This window comes from Enhydra lutris, unplaced genomic scaffold (genome assembly GCF_002288905.1).
Source record: "Enhydra lutris kenyoni isolate GAN:26980312 unplaced genomic scaffold, ASM228890v2 scaffoldscaffold2, whole genome shotgun sequence".
Classification (NCBI taxonomy): Eukaryota; Metazoa; Chordata; class Mammalia; order Carnivora; family Mustelidae; genus Enhydra; species Enhydra lutris.
Genome location: NW_019154086.1, coordinates 49,159,486 through 49,178,500, shown reverse-complemented (window position 1 = coordinate 49,178,500; position 19,015 = coordinate 49,159,486). Strand labels below are relative to the sequence as shown.

At 38.2% G+C, this 19,015-nt stretch overlaps 1 protein-coding gene across 1 annotated transcript; it reads left to right on the top strand.

Moving 5' to 3' along the window:
• The first annotated feature begins 14,516 nt into the window (after positions 1 to 14,516).
• Positions 14,517 to 18,989, top strand: LOC111146288 (chromosome unknown C3orf30 homolog). Its single transcript, XM_022501780.1, has 4 exons — positions 14,517 to 15,716; positions 16,382 to 16,528; positions 18,772 to 18,834; positions 18,984 to 18,989. The coding sequence occupies exons 1-4, from the start codon at positions 14,517 to 14,519 to the stop codon at positions 18,987 to 18,989; spliced, it is 1,416 nt and encodes a 471-aa protein (XP_022357488.1).
• The last annotated feature ends 26 nt before the right edge of the window (positions 18,990 to 19,015 follow it).

The following is a 19,015-nucleotide window of genomic DNA, read 5'->3' as shown; positions in this document are numbered from 1 at the left end:
TGGCCCAGTTGGTTAAGTGTCCAACTCTTAGTTTTGGCTCAGGTTGTGGTGATCTCAGGGCTGTGGGATCAAGCCCCACATTAGGTTCTATACTCAGCACAGAGTCTGCCTCAGTTTCTCTCTCCCTATCTGCCTCTGCCCTTCCCCCGCACACTTACTCTCCTTCTCTCCCTCTCTCAAATAAATAAATAAATCTTTAAAAACACTTAGCCTCATGCTTAAAGAATAACACACCAACCAAAAAGAACAAAACAAAACAAAAACAAGAAAAAAATTATCTTCCCTAGTCCAAACCACAGATTCTTTTTTTTAAAAAGATTTTATTTATTTATTCAAGAAAGAGAGAGAGAGAAGCAGGCTCCCCAGTGAGCAGGGAGCCCGATGCAGGACTTGATCCCACAACCTGGGATCATGACCTCAGTCAAAGACAGGCCCTTAACTATCTAAGCCACCCAGGTGCCCCAAACCACAGATTCTTTTTTTTTTTTTTTTTTTTAAATCACATAATGTATTATTTGCTTCAGGGGCACAGGTCTGTGAATCACCAGTCTTTCACAATTCACAGCACTCACCATAGCACAAACCCTCCCCAATGCCCATAACCCAGCCACCCTATCTCTCCTACCCCCACCACCCAGCAACCCTCAGTTTGTTTCCTGAGATTAAGAGTCTCTTATGGTTTGTCTCCCTCCTGATCCCATCTTGTTTAATTTATTCTTTTCCTAATCCCAAAATCCCCACGTTGCATCTCCCCTTCCTCACATTAGGGAGATCATATGATAGTTGTCTTTCTCTGAATGACTTATTTTGCTAAGCATAATACCTTCTAGTTCCATCTTCGTCGTCGCAAATGGCAAGATTTCATTTCTTTTGATGACTGCATAGTATTCCATTGTATATATATACTACACCTTCTTTATCCATTCATCTGTTGATGGACATCTAGGTTCTTCCCATAGTTTGGCTATTGTGGACATTGCTGCTATAAACATTTGGGTGCATGTGCCCCTTCAGATCATTACATTTGCATCTTTAGGGTAAATACCCAGTAGTGCAATTGCTGGGTCATAGGGTAGCTCTATTTTCAACTTTTTGAGAAACCTCCATGCTGTTTTCCAGAGTGGTTGTACCAGCTTGCACTCCCATCAACAGTGTAGGAGGGTTCCCCTTTCTCCACATTCTTGCCAACATCTGTCGTTTCCTGACTTGTTAATTTTAGCCATTCTGACTGGTGTGAGGTGGTATCTCACTGTCCAAACCACAGATTCCTAAATAGGTTTAAGGAGAGGCAAAAATGATACCTTGAACTCAGCTCAAAGTTGCTTTCACTTTGGTTTACTCACAAAACAATAAATAAGTAGGCTACAGAATATAAAGGAGAAAAGATGCAGGAGGCTCCCCACTAATCCCTATGTATATCATGGATGCACACTTCAAATTTATTGATCTTGGTAGTCCATACAGAGTTAGATATTATAGGTCAGAGGATCATGAAACTATAAACTCCCTGTCTGGTATACTATAACCTCAACACCCCCAAAACAACACACAATAGACCTGATAAACAAAAGAGATGTTTCTTTAAAAAGGCTATTTAACAAACATTAAAAGAAACATACTAGGAAGAAAATATAACTGAATCCAATCAAGAAAGAATGAGGACTCAATATTGGAAATTCAAAAGGAAATATAAACATATATGGGGATTGAAATAATATTCTAAGAAAATACTTACGCTCAATAAATTTTAAATTTGAAAGGAAATGCAGTATTTTTCTAAGTAAAATTGAATTTTCAAAAAATTTTTAAGTAGGAGAAAATTTAAATAGACCAATAACCATATAATAAATTGGAAAAAATCTATAAAAGATTTGAACACAATACAATCATACTCTCCACACCCCCAAAAAAAAAACAGATCATTTGATTTTATAGGTGAGTTTTAACAAATCTAGAAGAACAGATAGTTCATATATAAACACTCTCAGGGCAAAGAAGAGGATAGTAGGTTTCTTTTTTTTTAATTTTATTTTATTTATTTATTTGACAGACAGAGATCACAAGTAGGCAGAGAGGCAGGCCTAGATAGAGGGGTAAGCAGGCTCCCCACTCAGCAGAGGGCCCGATGTGGGGCTCGATCCCAGGACCCTGAGATCATGACCTGAGCCAAAAGCAGAGGCTTAACCCACTGAGCCACCCAGGTGCCCCGGATAGTAGGTTTCTAAAGTCATTTTATAAAACTAATATAATACTGGTACCAAAAGTCAGTAAATATAAAACAAGAAAAGGTAACAACAGAGCAATCTCACTTGTTACTAGAATATAAATGTCTTAAATGAAATATTAGCAAAACTGGTCCCAGAATTGTATTAAAAGACAAACAGAGGATGACCAAGTAAGATCTATTCTAGGAATGGATTACTGATTTAACATTTAAAAATCTACGGATGTAATGTGAATAAATTAACAGATACAATCATATGATCATCTCAATAGATTCTATACATGATTTTATAAATTTCAAAAGCCAATTAAACTCTTTTGTAAAATGGAAATAGAAAGAAATTCCTTATCATAGAAATGCAATTCCTTATAATAGAAATTAAGAAAAAATTCCTTATCACAGAAACCTGCATGGAGGTTTCTCAAAAAGTTGAAAATAGGGGCTCCTGGGTGGCTCAATGGGTTAAGCCGCTGCCTTCCGCTCAGGTCGTGATCTCAGAGTCCTGGAATCGAGCCCCGCGTCGGCCTCTCTGCTCAGCAGGGAGTCTGCTTCCTCCTCTCTCTCTGCCTGTCTCTCTGCCTGCTTGTGATCTCTCTGTCAAATAAATAAATAAAATCTTTAAAAAAAAAAAAAGTTGAAAATAGAGCTACCCTATGACCCAGCAATTGCACTACTGGGTATTTACCCTAAAAATGCAAATCTATTCTTATTCATATATCAGAAACCAAAATTAAGCATTGTACTTAATGCGGCATTCCCATTATATTCAGGAAAAAATGACATCAGTAATCCTCATAATTATTAAACATTGTTTGACAGTCCTATTCAATATTAGGAAAAAAAGAACTAGAGTATAAATATTATAAACATAGAGGAAAATTATCATTACAATTGTCTATCAAGAAAAATGAAACTATTCTGAAAATCTATTTAATCTAATAAGAAAATAAAGATGGCAGGAGAAAAGAGAAATATGATTATCTTTCCTACAAATTAGCATTAGCTATTTAGAAAATATATTGGGGAAAAAATATCCAATTCACAACAACAATAAAATTCATCAATTACATAAGAATAACATTTTTAAACAAATATACTCAACATATAAGAAAAAAATTCCAAACATTACTAAGGGACATAAAAAATGACTTTAATAAATTTATGTTAAAACTCACGGCAACTATATTTACTTGCTGAATGTTGGGCACTGGGCTGAATTCTTCATAAATATTATATCATTTACTTACCTCAATAACTCAGTTGAGTAATTATGTTTCTCCTCTCTTACAAATGAAGACACTAACGATCACAGTGGACAGATCATTTTTCTAAGGACACACAGCCTTTTAAATGGTGAGGAAAACATTCAAATCCAGTTCTGTCTGCCTCAAGACCTAGGCTCACAGTCATTACATAATACTAAAGAGATCGAAAAGTAAAAAGGGTAGAGGAACCAATCAGGTAACTTAAATGATTTGGAAAGTGCAGGGAAAATGAAGAACGTATGTCGTGCCTAAACTGGACAATGGCTACTCACCAGGCAATTGTCAATATGTGGAACTATGGACTCAATATTTTCTAATTCCTCAAAAGAAACTAGATGTATGACGTGGATATACAAGTTGCCATTTTCAAAACTTTAAGGGGGAAGGTAGGAAGTGATGTGAGTGAAAGTGACAGAGTAGCTAGCTCCAGGGATTCATCCTTCCATAAAAACAATGAAAAAATGAGCGGAAACTGTCAGTCAACTTCTTCAGAATTCTAGAAAAGAGACAATGGTAGTAGCAATCAAGTGAATGCTGAATCAAGGAGGCAGCTAACAAACAGTAGGAGACCAGTGCAGCATTTTTATTTGTCCTTGCTCTCTGCTTCTCAACTCAGCAGATGTCCAGTGGATCAAATATCTAGATAGAGGATAAATAAGACAATACTGGACTTGAGGGGCCCCTGGGTGGCTCAGTGGGTTAAAGCCTCTGCCTTTGGCTCAGGTCATGATCCCAGGGTCCTGGGATCGAGCCCCACATGGGGCTCTCTGCTCAGTGGAGAGCCTGCTTCCTCCTCTCTCTCTGCCTGCCTCTCTGCTTGCTTGTGATCTCTGTCTGTCAAGTAAATAAATAAAATCTTAAAAAAAAAAAAAAGAAAGAAAATACTGGACTTGAACAACACTATAAACCAACTAGATCTAAGAGAGATATAAAGAATATTCCACCCAACAATAGTAGATATACATTCTTCTCATGGAACATTCTCCAACATTCTCCATACATTAGGACCCAAATCAACTTTTAATAAATTTTAAAATATTTAAATCACACAAATAACTTCTCTGAAAACAATGGAATGAAGCTATAAGTCAATAACAGAAGGAAACCTGAAAATTACACAAATATTAGAAAATTAAATAGTACAATTCTAAATAACCAATGGATCAAAGAACAAGTTTCAAGGGAAATGCAATGTTTTGAGATAGAAGAAAATACCTTGAGACAGATGAAACTGAAAATACAACATACAAACTTATGGGATGCAACAAACTAAATGCTCAGAAAGCAATTTACAGCTATAAATTCCTATATTAAAAAAGAAGAAAGATCTCAAATCAGTAACCTAATTTTACATCTTAAAGATCTTTAAGGAGAAGAGTAAACCAAACCCTAATTCAAAAGATGGAAGAAAATTCTATTTTCAAAAATAGATCAGATATAAATTAAACAGAATAAGAAAAACAATAGAGAGGATCTACAAAAGTTAGTCTTTAAAAAGAACAAAAATGACAAACCTTCAGGTAGACTGAAAAAAAGAGAGAGAGAGAGAGAAGTAGTAAATAACTAAAGCCAAAAATGAAAGTGGGGACATTACTACCAATATTACAGAAATAAAAAGGATTATAGAGAATTTTATGATCAACTGTACAGAAAAAGCAAACAAACAAAAAACAAACAAACAAAAAAACCCCAAAGAGATAACCTAGATGAAAAGGACAAATTCCTAGATATACACTACCAAAGCAGACTGAAGTAGAAATAGAAAAAAATCTCAACAGATCTGTAATACATAAACAGGTTCAATCAGTAACCAAAACCCTCCAAAAATTAAAAAAAAAAAAAGATCTAGTAATATATGACCTCACTGATGAATTCTACCAACAACAATTTATTTTTTTTATTTTATTTTTTTAAATATTTTATTTATTTATTTGACAGACAGAGATCACAAGTAGGCAGAGGCAGGCAGAGAGAGGAGGGAGCAGGCTCCCTGCTGAGCAGAGAGCCCGATGTGGGGCTCGATCCCAGGACCCTGGGATCATGACCTGAGCCAAAGGCAGAGGCGTTAACCCACTGAGCCACCCAGGCGCCCCTACCAACAGCAATTTAAAGAAAAATTAACACCAAGCCTTCTCAAATTCTTTAAAGAATAAAAGAGGAGGGAACACTTTTTAACTCATTCTATAAGGCAGCATTACCCTGTCACCGAAACCAGACAATAACAATAAAACTACAAACTAATCTCTTATGAATATAGATATAAAAATTCTCAACAAAATACTAGCTAATTCAATCCAGAAATACTAAAAGCATCACATCCTGTGACCAAGCAGTATTTATTCCAGGAATGTTAAGGTGGTTCACCATACAAAAATGAATTGATGTGATACACCACATTACTAGAATGAGGGAGATTAAGGAGGGCACATGATGTAAAGGACACTGGATATAATATAAGACTGATGAATCACTGACCTCTACCTCTGAAACTAATAATACAGTGTATGTTAATTAACTGAATTTAAATAAAAATTAAATAAACAATTCAAAAAAAACAGAATGAGGGAAAAAAACACATAATCACCTCAATTGATATATAAAAAGAATTTTAGGGGCACCTGGGGAGCTCAGTGGGTTAAAAAGAATTTTAAAATTCCAATACCTTTCCTGGTTAAAAAAAAAAAATACTCAGAACAAATCAATGAAACTAGGCACTGGTTCTTTGAAAGAATTAATAAAATTGATAAACCCCTAGCCAGACTTATCAAAAAGAAAAGAGAAAGGACCCCAATTAATAAAATCATGAATGAAAGAGGAGAGATCACAACCAACACCAAAGAAATATAAACATTTATAAGAACATATTATGAGCAACTATATGCCATCCAATTTAAAAATCTGGAAGAAATGGATGCATTCCTAGAGACATATAAACTACCAAAACTGAAATAGGAAAAAATAGAAAACCTGAACAGACCTATAACCAGTAAGGAGATTGAAGGAGTCATCAAAAATCTCCCAACATACAAGAGCCCGGGGCCAGATGGCTTCCCAAGGTAATTCTACCAAACATTTAAAGAAGAATTAATACCTATTCTCCTGAAACTGTTCTAAAAAATTGAAATGGAAGGAAAACTTCCAAACTCATTTTATAAGGCCAACATTACCTTCATCCCAAAACCAGACAAAGACCCCACCAAAAAGGAGAATTACAAACCAATATCCTTGATGAACACGGATGCAAAAATTCTCACCAAAATACTAGCCAATAGGATCCAACAGTACATTAAAAGGTTTATTCACCACGACCAAGAGGGATTTACTCCTGGGCTTCGAGGTTGGTTCAACATCCACAAATCAATCAATGTGATACAATACATTAATAAAAGAAAGAACAAGAACCATATGATACTCTCAATAGACGCTGAAAAAGCATTTGACAAAGTACAGCTTCCTTTCTTGATCAAAATTCTTCAAAGTGTAGGGATAGAGGGTACATAGCTCAATATCATCAAAGCCATCTATGAAAAACCCACAGCAAATATCATTCTCAATGGAGAAAAACTGAGAGCTTTTCCGCTAAGGTCAGGAACATGGCAGGGAGGTCCACTATCACCACTGCTATTCAACATAGTACTAGAAGTCCTAGCCTCAGCAATCAGACAACAAAAAGAAATAAAAGGCATCTGAATTGGCAAAGAAGAAGTCAAACTCTCACTCTTTGCAGATGATAAGATACTTTATGTGGAAAACGCAAAAGACTCCACACCAAAACTGCTAGAACTCATACGGGAATTCAGTAAAGTGTCAGGATATAAAATCAATGCACAGAAATCAGTTGCTTTTCTATACATCAACAGCAAGACAGAAGAAAGAAAAATTAAGGAGTTGATCCCATTTACAATTGCACCCAAAACCATAAGATACAGGAATAAACCTAACCAAAGAGGCAAAGAATCTGTACTCAGAAAACCATAAAGTACTCATGAAAGAAATTGAGGAAGACACAAAGAAATGGGAAAATGCTCCATGGTCATGGATTGGAAGAACAAATATTGTGAAAATGTCTATGCTACCTAAAGCAATCTACACATTTAATGCAATCTCTCTCAAAATACCATCATTTTTTTTCAAAGAAATGGAACAAATAATCCTAAAATTTATATGGAACCAGAAAAGACCCCGAATAGCCAGAGAAATGTTGAAAAAGAAAGCCAAAGTTGGTAGCATCACAATTCCAGGCTTCAAGCTCTATTACAAAGCTGTCATCATCAAGACAGTACGATACTGGCACAAGAACAGACACATAGATCAATGGAACAGAATAGAGAGCCCAGAAATAGACCCTCAACTCTATGGCCAACTAGTCTTTGACAAAGCAGGAAAGAATGTCCAATGGAAAAAAGACAGCCTCTTCAATGAATGGTGTTGGGAAAATTGGACAGCCACATGCAGAAGAATGAAACTGGACCATTTCCTTACACCATACACATAAATAGACTCAAGATGGATGAAAGACCTAAATGTGAGATAGGAATCTATCAAAATCCTTGAGGAGAACACAGGCAGCAACCTCTTCAACCTCAGCCACAGCAACTTCTTCCTAGAAACATTGCCAAAGAAAAGGGAAGCAAGGGCAAAAATGAACTACTAGGATTTCATCCAGATTAAAAGCTTTTGAACAGCAAAGGAAACAGTCAACAAAACCAAAAGGCAACTGACAGAATGAGAGAAGATATTTGCAAATGACATATCAGATAAAGGGCTAGTATCTAAAATCTATAAAGAACTTATAAAACTCAACACCCAAAGAACAAATAATCCAATCAAGAAATGGGCAGAGGACATGAACAGAGAATTCTGCAAAGAAGACATCCGATGGCCAACAGACACATGAAAAAGTGCTCAACATCACTCAGCATCAGGGAAATACAAATCAAAACCACAATGAAATACCGCCTCACACCAGTCAGAATGGTTAAAATTAACAAGTCAAGAAACGACAGATGTTGGCAAGAATGCGGAGAAAGGGGAACCCTCCTACACTGTTGGTGGGAATGCAAGCTGGTGCAACCACTCTGGAAAGCAACATGGAGGGTCCTCAAAAAGTTGAAAATAGAGCTTTCTTATGACCCAGCAATCACACTACTGGGTATTTACCCTAAAGATACAAATGCAGTGATCCAAAGGGGCACATGAACCTAAATGTTTATAGCAGCAATGTCCGCAATAACCAAACTATGGAAAGAACCTAGATGTCCATCAACAGATAAATGGATAAAAAAGGTGTAGTATATATATACAATGGAATACTATGCAGCCATCAAAAGAAATGAAATCTTGCCATTTGTGATAGAGCTAGAGGGTATTATGCTGAGTGAAATAAGTCAATCAGAAAACATAATTATCATATGATCTTCCTGATGTGAAGAATTTGAGAGGCAGGGTAGGAGGTTTGGGGATAGGAAAGAAAATAAATGAAACAAAATGGGATCAGGAGAGACAAACCATAAGAGACTCTAATCTCACAAAACAAACTGAGGGTTGCTGGGGAAAGGAGGGGTATGGAGAGGGTGGTTGGGTTATGGACATTGGGGAGGGTATGTGATATGGTGAATGCGATGATATGTGTAAGCCTGACAAGTCACAGAGCTATACCCCTGGGGCAAATAATACATTATATGTTAATAAAAATAATAAAAAGAAGAAATGCCACGATTTAGCAATTCACTTCTATGTATATTCCATTTATTTTAAATATCTAGAAGAGGCAAATCTATAAAACAGAAAGCAGATTTGTGGTTTCAAAGGACTGTGGGGAGGGGATAATGGGGAAGGACTGCTTAATGGGTATGAGGTTTTCTTTGGGAGTGATGAAATGTCTGACTTGACAGAAGTAGTTGCACAACATTGTGAATGTACTAGATGCTACTGAATTGCATACTTTGAAATAATTAATTTTATTTTACGTGAATTTCACCTAAAAAAAAAAAAAACCAACATTACTTCATTTGGAAATATATTCAACTATTAGATCCCTCTTTCTTCTCTAATAATGTTAAAATAGCAACTAAGCGTCAAATGTTTAAAAAAATATATAAAAACTTAACGGAAGGGGTGCCTGGGTGGCTCAGTGGGTTAAAGCCTCTGCCTTCTGCTCGGGTCATGATCCCAGGGTCCTGGGATCGAGCCCCGCATTGAGCTCTCTGCTCAGCGGGGAGCCTACTTCCTCCTCTCTCTCTCTGCCTGCCTCTCTGCCTACTTGAGATCTCTGTCTGTCAAATAAATAAATAAAATCTTAAAAAAAAATGGGAACTGTATTAGTCTGCTAGGACTTCCATAAGAAAATACCCAGACTGGATAATTTAGAACAATAAAAATTTATTTTCTCTCAGTTTATCTCTCACAAACTAGAAGTTCAAGATCAAGATGTCAGCACATTTGATTTCTCCTGAAACCTTTCTCCTTGGCTTATAGATGGCAGCCTTCTACCTGTGTCCTCACATGGCCTTTTCTTTGTGTGAGCACCTCTCTTCTTTCCTTTCTTCTTCTTATAAGGTCAACAGTCAGATTAAATTAGGGCCCCACCTCTATGTCTACCCCTAGGCATATGGTTAATCACCTCTTTAAAGGCCCTACCCCCAGATGCCTTTGCAGGGGTTAGGGCTTCAACATATGAGTTTGGGGGAAACACAATTCAGTCCACAACAGAGATCAATGAAACAACATCAGCTAGTCAGACTCACACACATCCTCTGCCTAGAAGGTTTTCCTTAAATTAATATTTAAATTTAAACAGTTCCAACAAGTTTTTTGTTGATGTCATCGTTGGAACTGAACAAAATTATACTAAAGTTACTTGGAAGAGCAAATATATGAAGTAGTCACAAATTTGCAGAAAATAAATGAAAGGGAATTTGCTCTATGAAATATAAATGTATAGTACAGTAATGTATACTACAACAATAAAAACAGTCTGAGATAAACACCAAAACAGGTCATTTCTTTCTTGATAAAATAGGAGTGAAATGCCCAGAAATAGACTCAAGGATGTACTAGAGGGTGTTATATGGAAAAGCTAGTATTTAAAATCAATGGAGAAATAATTTGTTTTAAAAAAAAAAAAGGCACTGGAATATCTATATAACATTTTGCAAATAATATTAGGTTAGATTTCTATCACAAACCACCCACCAAAATAAAATAGGGAAAGCTTTAATTGTTTAAAAAATACACACATACCTACAAATACATACATACGAGCATGCTACATAAAGAAGTCCTACAAATCAATAAGACAAACAATCCAACATAAAAATGGGCAAAAGATGTGAACAGGCACTTATTAAAAAAAAGATACCCAAATGGCCAATAAGCATCTCTAAAAGGACTCAACATCATTAGTCATAAGAGAAATACAAATGAAAACTCCAATGAGAACCAACAAACCCGCAACAGCCAACAATAAAAGGCAAACATGCAAAGTAACTTGAACTCCTTTATGTATTGCTAGTGAGAGTGTAAATTGCTTCTACCATTTTGGGAAACTCTCTGGCAGTATTTACTAAAGCCAAATAGAGTCTATCCTATGACCCAGGAACACTATACTCTGGTATATTACAGAGAGAGAAGCACTCATGTCCACCAAAAGACATATACAAAAAAATACTTCATAGTTCCAAGCTGTAAACAATCTAAAGTCAATCAACATCAGAATTGATTAATAGTTTGTGGTATAATCATACAATGGAATAATGCTCAGCAATCATAAATAATATTTACCACTACATGGTGAGTGTCCCAGACATAATGATGAATAAGAGGCCAGAACAAGAGTCATATTGTTGGATGTTCAAAAGCCAGAAAAACTAAGCAATGGAAGCAAAGATCAGAACAGTACTTAATTTTGAGAAGGGTATTCACTGGGTGGGGACACAGAGAAACTTGCTAGAGTACTGGAAATGGTCTATCTCCTGATCTGGGTGCTGTATGTGTAGATAGATACATAAAAATTCATCAACCTTCACATTTTAGTGTTGAGCACTTAACTCTATGTAATGAAAAAGGAAGTACACACATACTGAAAAGTACTGAAGGAAAACATAGATGGGGAACATTTATGTAATCTTAAGAGAAGGGGAAGGTCTTTGTAAACATGACCTCAAGATAAAAACTAGAAAGAGAAAAATGAATTTAACTTCATAAAAATAAAAAAAAATGAAACTTCTACATGGCAAATAAACTAGGAAACATTTTTGCAATTATATAACAAAGAATTAAAAATTTAATATGTAGGAAGAATTAAAAATTTTTAATATATAGGAAACTCTCACAAATCAATAAGGAAAGACAAGGGTATGGTAAGTACATTTACCAAATACAAAAATAAATAGCCGTTAAACACATAAAAAGAATACAAATTAAAACAAGATACTATCCTTCACTTATCAGACAGGCAAAAATAAAAATATATTCAGAATAGTGTTGGTATAGGGAAAGAGCTCTCTCATAAATTACTTGTGGAGCCACAGAATGGCAGCCTTTCTGAAGGGCATTTTAAAATATAGTACTTTCCAAAGACCAGAATGAGCACATTTCCTTAGCCAAACAATTCCACAAGTAAAAATTCATCTTAAGGGGAAAAAACCAACATGACAAGCTTGTAAAATTTCTGTACAACGATGGTCAGTGCAACATTGCTAAAAGCAACAAAGTAAATTCATATAATAGATCACGTATAAATTCTAAAATAGCCACTCTTTATGAAGCATATATGAACTAATTACATGTATTATCTCATTTGGTTGTCACAAGAACTCTGAGAGCTATTATACTATTCCCATTTTCATCTGAAGATGAGAAAATTGAGGTTCAGAGAAATAATGAGATTTGCCCAAGCTCAACAATCTAGTGAGTGACAGATACAGAATTAGAACAAACTTGGTCTGACTCCAAAAGCCAGTGTTCTTTAATTTAGATTACATCTATTGACAAGGAAGAACATTTATACCACAGTGCTAAATGAAAATGCAGTTTATAGAACAATTGCACGGTTTGATTCTATTTTGTAAAATATACGCATAACTATAGCTATTAGACGTACAGATGTGAAATTCTGGAAATTTTCTGGGGAAATTCTGGAAGGATATATGTTAAAATGTTAATAAATGTTCTTCTTTGGGTGTTTGGGGAATTTTTTTTTCTTTATGTTTGTTTTTCTTTTCTACAGTGATTAAATTCAATTTATAAATAGAAAAACAAGTCTTTAAAATCAATGCCTCTTTGAAATTTTAAATCCTATCCTATTGCCTATTTTACCAGAAATGTGAAGTCTATTACCTCCCCACATTTTTAAATAAATAAGTATCCTTCATACACTTATATTCAACAAACACATCTTGAGCACCTACTACGTTCTGGGAACTATTACATAAATGATTTTACTTCGGTGAACCCAGATTCTCCTAATTGCTTCTAAGTATGGCTTCAAGGGTACCCACCCTCCCTCTCATATCTTGATCACAACTATCTGCATTTGGATTTTAAGTGTTATCTCTAATTACTGAATGGAGTCAAACCCATGCTAAAGGCATATCTGGTATGATACTACCAGTGGTTGGCCTGTCTCAGTGATTTCAGGCTTTGCAGAATCAGATAAATAAATGTCTCATCAGACACCACCTCTGTACTGCCCCACTCCCGAAAGTAGGGGGCATGCTGGCCTGAAGTGGATTCTTAAAGTTTATTTCAAAACGTTACGTGGAGGGCCACATCTCACAACCCAGACCACAGTGGCCACCACCATCAGGTGCAAATTCCCCACTTGTTATACAGTCCTTCACCTATCTTCCCCCTACCTTTCTTACTCCCTTTCTTTCCGGAACCCTGGGTCCTAACGCTAACCCTCCCTTCTGCTCTAAGCCCATCAAATAGGGTGATTTTAGAGCCCATTCTCACTGGATCTCCTCTCTTCCCTTTAGACCTCCACGTATGTCTGATTCAAAAAAACAAACAAGCAAACAAAACAAAACAACCCCCTCCCCCCGCCCAACACACACACTGTGGGACTTTCACAGCCCCAAGTTTTCTCAGCCAAGACAGCTCTTCCCAAAGGGGAGGAAAACAGCTGCTCACTTGTCCCTAGAGACAGAGAAGGAGGTGATCCCGCAGCAGTGAACGCCCAGGGGTCCGTGGTGGTGAGGGAGGGGAAGAGAGCGAATCTCTCCTCTCTACACTCTTACTGCGAGGAAGGATCCATCGGGCTTTGCTAACGTTGAGTGTTAGGGGGACTAAACTCTTCCTGCTACCACTGAAAACAGCACGGGCACTGTTTGTTCACGCAGGATTTTTCAAATGGTTTCTTAAAAATGAAAGAAAAAAAAAACAAGGATTTGGCCACATCACTACAATACCGGTTAGAGTCTAAAGCAGACGGCGCAGTTCGCAGGGGCATTCCCTGGCACGGCGCCCGCCATGAACCCCGCACTCCCGCACCACTGTGAGGCGGCGGGAGTCGGCGGCTCGGAGCGTGGATCTGATTGGATGGCAGCAGCGAGCGCCGAGCGTGTGTGCTGCCCCCCGGTGGTCGGCCACAGCCTCCTCGGCTATCACTGCGGTGGGGATTCGAGTTGAGGTACCTGAACGTATTCGGTTCACAAGCCCGCTGGGAGCTTCCACAAGAAAAGGCGGTGGGTACAGTTCTGGGGCGTCGATTCACAGAGGCTGGAGCCTAGTGGCTGGGCAGAGGCGACAGCCGCGTGAGGTCATCACCTCTTCTCACGACAAGAGCACCCGCCCTGCTCTCGCGTCCACACTGAGCGTCCGTGGACTGGGCACTCCTGGCGGCACACAGAGCCCGAGGCAGTTCTAACTCCGGCAAGGTGGCGCCCGAGCACCCAGAAGAGCTGGCGCACAGAGGCCCGAACAAAGCTGTGGGCGGCAACGTCGCCCACCCTGTGAAGGTCACCTAGGAGACCAGGTCCGCCCCACCCACCGTGTCTGGCAACCTAGACCAGCCAGGGCAGAAAATGGAAGAGCCTCCCGAAGAGGCTCCCGCAGAATCCTTGGCACCTGAAAGCACAGCCAAGTCCCCAGATGACAGCCACACAGATGGCCAGGAAGACAACTGGCAGAACCAGGATGAAGAAAACGTAGAGGACCAGACTGATCCCAGAACGGCTGAGCAGGTTGCCCAAAGAATGTTGGGGCAGACTGACCACAAAGGATCTGAACCCACCGGGCTCCAAGCATCCGATCAAGCGGATCTCAGGGCATCCGACCACACTAATGTTGCTCAGCGTAGTGCATCTGATCAGGACGACCAAAGAATGTATGAACAGACAGACAGGAGGACATCTAGACAAACCAATCGTGTACAGGTGGAAGAAACTGACAGCCAGATGTTTCTTCCACGTGAACAAAGAACTTCTGAGCAGTCTGAACGCAGGAGGTCCCACCAGGCTGAAAGCAGAGATTACGGGCAGATTGACCGCAGAATGTCCAGCCAGACTGAGCCAAGAGCTTCTGAGCAGAGTCACCATAGATTGTCTGTCTCATCAGAACAACGAGCCTCTGAACAGACTGGCCACAGAATGCCCAGCCAGTCTGACAACAGAACTTTAGAACAGATCGACAGCAGGTTGTCCGGCCTGGTCGAACGAAGAACTTCTGAAAAGATCGACAGCAGGTTGTCTGGCCTGGCTGAACGAAGAACTTCTGAAAATATTGGTCATAGACCATCTAACCAAGCTGACCTCGTACCATCTCTAAAGACTCACCAAGATGTATATGAGGAAGCTGCTGACCAAGCTGACCGCAGTGCCTATCACCTTCCCGTTGACAATGCTGACTACAGCGATGAGATGGAACACTTAATGGCTGAAGAGAATTACTACAAGGACTACCTAGCTAACTATGGAGCACCTGGCCAGTACAACGACAGAATATTTGCCCAATTTGGTGACATTAAGGGGTACAAAGAAGCTGAGCCCAGAATAGAACCCTGTGATTTTGAGACCAAAGAAACCACCGGTGACAATTCCCCAGTTTCAGTTGAGACTGACAATGAAAGTGAGACCTATCTGCCAGCCTTTGGCTCGTTTGGTGCCAGATTCACCAGTGATTTGCAAGCAAAAGACCAAGTCTATTCTCAGAGATTCCCCTATATCTCACCCAAGTTGGACTATATCATCAGTCAAGAAAAAACTGAAGCTGTAGAAACCAAGCCTGTAGGTTAAAGGGGCATTTGATAACCACCTGGGGGATTGGAGGCCAAGGCAAGGGCCTGTTGTGGTGGTATGGGGGCAGGGAGAGGGTACATGTTGAATCAAAGATGAGGAATAAACCTGCCTGTTCCATCTTTGAGGAATAAGCCTTATTCCTCAAAGATGAGGAATAAACCCTATTCCTCAAAGATGAGGAATAAACCTGCAGTTGATTCAGGAAGGGCAGGAGATCCCAGAAAGGCAGGAAATAGGGTGGGAAATAGATTTGTTGTTCTGCCGCTACAGGAAGGGCATTCAGGAAGGATCATGAGCCAGGATTCAGGAGACCTGGGTTTCAAGACCTCGTTCTGCTGCCTGCTCTGGGGCACTAAGTCCTCTCTGGGATTCCTCCAAAGGAAAGGCTTTTGGAATCAGTTGGAGATCCCTATGAAGGGAAAAGTATTTGAAGTAGATTGGAGATGTGTAAGGTACGTCCCGGGACTTGAGGTGCATTATGTTGCCAGGGGGACCAGTCAGGTTTGTCATCAGAATGTGTCTTTTCTCCAGCTCCTGGTGTTCAGGTCCCTCCAACACCAGATTCCACTGATAATAACAACAGTAACAACAGAACTTCCTGGGTCTTTTCAGTTTATTAAAGACTCTCTGGTGGGGGGATATTTCTATTTCAGGATGATGTTCCAGAACACCAAGAAGGAAGGAAATCTTTTGGATACAATCAAACTTATAAGAGGCAGTTCCCTCCTATTGTATATGAAGATCCTTATCAAGTTTCACTACGATACATGGAGAAGCACCACATTCTGCAAATATTCCAGGTAAACCTCTCAACCCTGTTCTTTAAGAGTGAGTTTTACAGTGATTACAATGTAAAAGACAAACTTGGACCTGGCTCATAGAGGTACAAGAATGGGTCTTTGTTATAAAAAGGATATAAACTCATTGAGAAGTCAGTAAGTGCACTGAAATGTGTTAACCAAAAGTAGTAAATGAGAAATATCAAAGAATGAGGGTACCTGGGGGGCTCAGTCAGTGGAGGTAGTGTACCTTAGGCTCAAGTCAGGATCTCGGGGTCCTGGGATCAAGCCCCACGTCAGGCTCCTTACTCAGCTAGGAGTCTCTGCTTCTCCCTCTCCCTCTGCTCCTCCCCCACCTCATGCTCTCTCTCTTTCAGATAAATAAATAAATAAATTAATTAATTAATTAATTAATTTAAAAAATTGGGGAAAAAAAGACAAAAAACAAAGAATGCTACTTACTGTAGTATGAAGCCCTTCAGAGGGATTAGAGGTAAGGCAGGTTAGTTGATAGGGAAAAAGTTGGCCAAGGCTTAAAGCTTGAGTCAGACTGGGAAGGAAAGACAAAATATTGGCAATTGAAAAGGCAAGAGAAAAGCTTTTTCAGGCACAAATATAATACTTTCACAAGATGACCAATCTGGGACCACCTAAAAACTGCATTCCTTAGGGAGAAAAAGAAGTAGTTGAAAGTTGCTTTTAATTCTTGAAGTTACAAATTTCATTGACCTCAGGATATGGGGCTGGAGCCTCCTTGAAAGTATGACATTTTCTTGGTCAGTAGAGAATTAGAAGAGATTATCACATTTATATAATTTTTTGTTATTTGGTGGGTTGTTTTTCTTTTTCCAAATATTTATTTTTATGTTAATGTTATTACCCACCAAGGCACAAGTATGTATATCATAATGTGTACATGTAGTAACATTGTGTTTAGAAAGGTATAAAATAAAAATGGCCTACCTCAAATGAAAATGTGCAAACTGGGAGAAAAAAAAAATTTAAACTGGGAAAGTTTAAGTTTCAGGAAGTAGGGTAGAGAGGCAAGAGCGCAAATTATGCAATCTGTTAGCCAAAGCCCCATCCTAACTTTGCCAATTCTCATCTTTGTGATTTGGAGAAAATTAATTAACTTCAGTGAATCTTAGTTTCCTCATATAAAATAGAGTGATTTTACTCCATCAACCCTGCTCTATGCCTTTTCTTTCTTAAAATATCCTTTTGTGGGAGAGTGCTAATGGCTGGGTTTTCTAGCTTTAATGAGAGAACTACGAATTATTAATGAATTGAAGAAAGTAGAAATCAAATCATTTTATAAATAATTTCCTTCATCTGTCAAGGAAAAACAATACTTGAGAATACAACATTATTATATATGAAAAATTAGTTACCAAGTATGTGCTCAATAGAAACATATATGAAATATGTAATTGGCATGGGTGCATTAAAAGGATATTAAATATTTTATACCTGAAACTTGCCCAACTGTTATTCCCTGCAAATGAGACTTCTGCTTGCTTTATTATAATTTTTTGAGTTATTAAACAACAACAAAGTATGGAAGTGAATTTTGAAGTTTTGTATATGCTTTCTCATTTATTATTATAAACATTAAACGTCTTTTTCACCTTTTAAAATCAAATACCTCACGAGGAAGTTTCTATGTAAAGACATATCATGTTTTTAATTTACTCAAAAGACTTTTCTTTTGAATAAAGATAAAGTGATTAATTCATTTATTTCTCAGGCTAGCAAATCACAATTCTCAAAACAAAAACTTTGTCCAAAACTTTCTCACTACTTGTTTGATCTTGGAAGCTAGAAAAATATCCATTGCTATTTATTATGAAATTTTTATTCTTCTATATTTTACTTTAATTTGCCTTGTTTTATCAGTAGTCAGAAAGTAATTTGTCACTTTGTAGAGATACATAAATTTCTTTTTTTTTTTTTTAAAGATTTTATTTATTTATTTGACAGACAGAGATCACAAGTAGGCAGAGAGGCAGGCAGAGAGAGAGGAGGAAGCAGGCTCCCCACTGAGCAGAGAGCCTGATGCGGGGCTCAATCCCAGGACCCCGGGATCATGACCTGAGCCGAAGGCAGAGGCCTTAAACCACTGAGCCACCCAGGCGCCCCTTGAGATACATAAATTTCTTTAAAAGACTATGGTGTTGAGTTAGTGCAAAACGTAGCTTCAGCTAGAACCTGACCACTTAACTTCAGCTCAGAACCATAATGTGATGCCTCATGCTCTCTCTCAGCAGATCACTGAGAACTTAGTCTATGAAAAGCCAGAGGACCCCCTCAGTTTTATGCTGTGCCAGGTATGGAATAGGAGAAAGAGAACAAGCTTTTAATTCTGTTTGTTGTAAAATGCAGCACACATACATGCATCCAAAACAAAACATGTCCAACTCCATGGGTTATCATGAAGTGAGCACTTATAAAATGTTGAACGCTAATGTCTTTTTAGCATTAGCCATATTCATGGGTAAATAGTAACAT

Coding starts and splice junctions, on each gene's coding strand:
- LOC111146288 (XM_022501780.1), top strand. CDS start 14,517: ATGGAAGAGCCTCCCGAAGAGGCTCCCGCAGAATCCTTGGCACCTGAA. Junction 15,717..16,381: donor AAGCTGTAGAAACCAAGCCT/GTAGGTTAAAGG, acceptor TTTCTATTTCAG/GATGATGTTCCAGAACACCA. Junction 16,529..18,771: donor ACATTCTGCAAATATTCCAG/GTAAACCTCTCA, acceptor GCTCTCTCTCAG/CAGATCACTGAGAACTTAGT.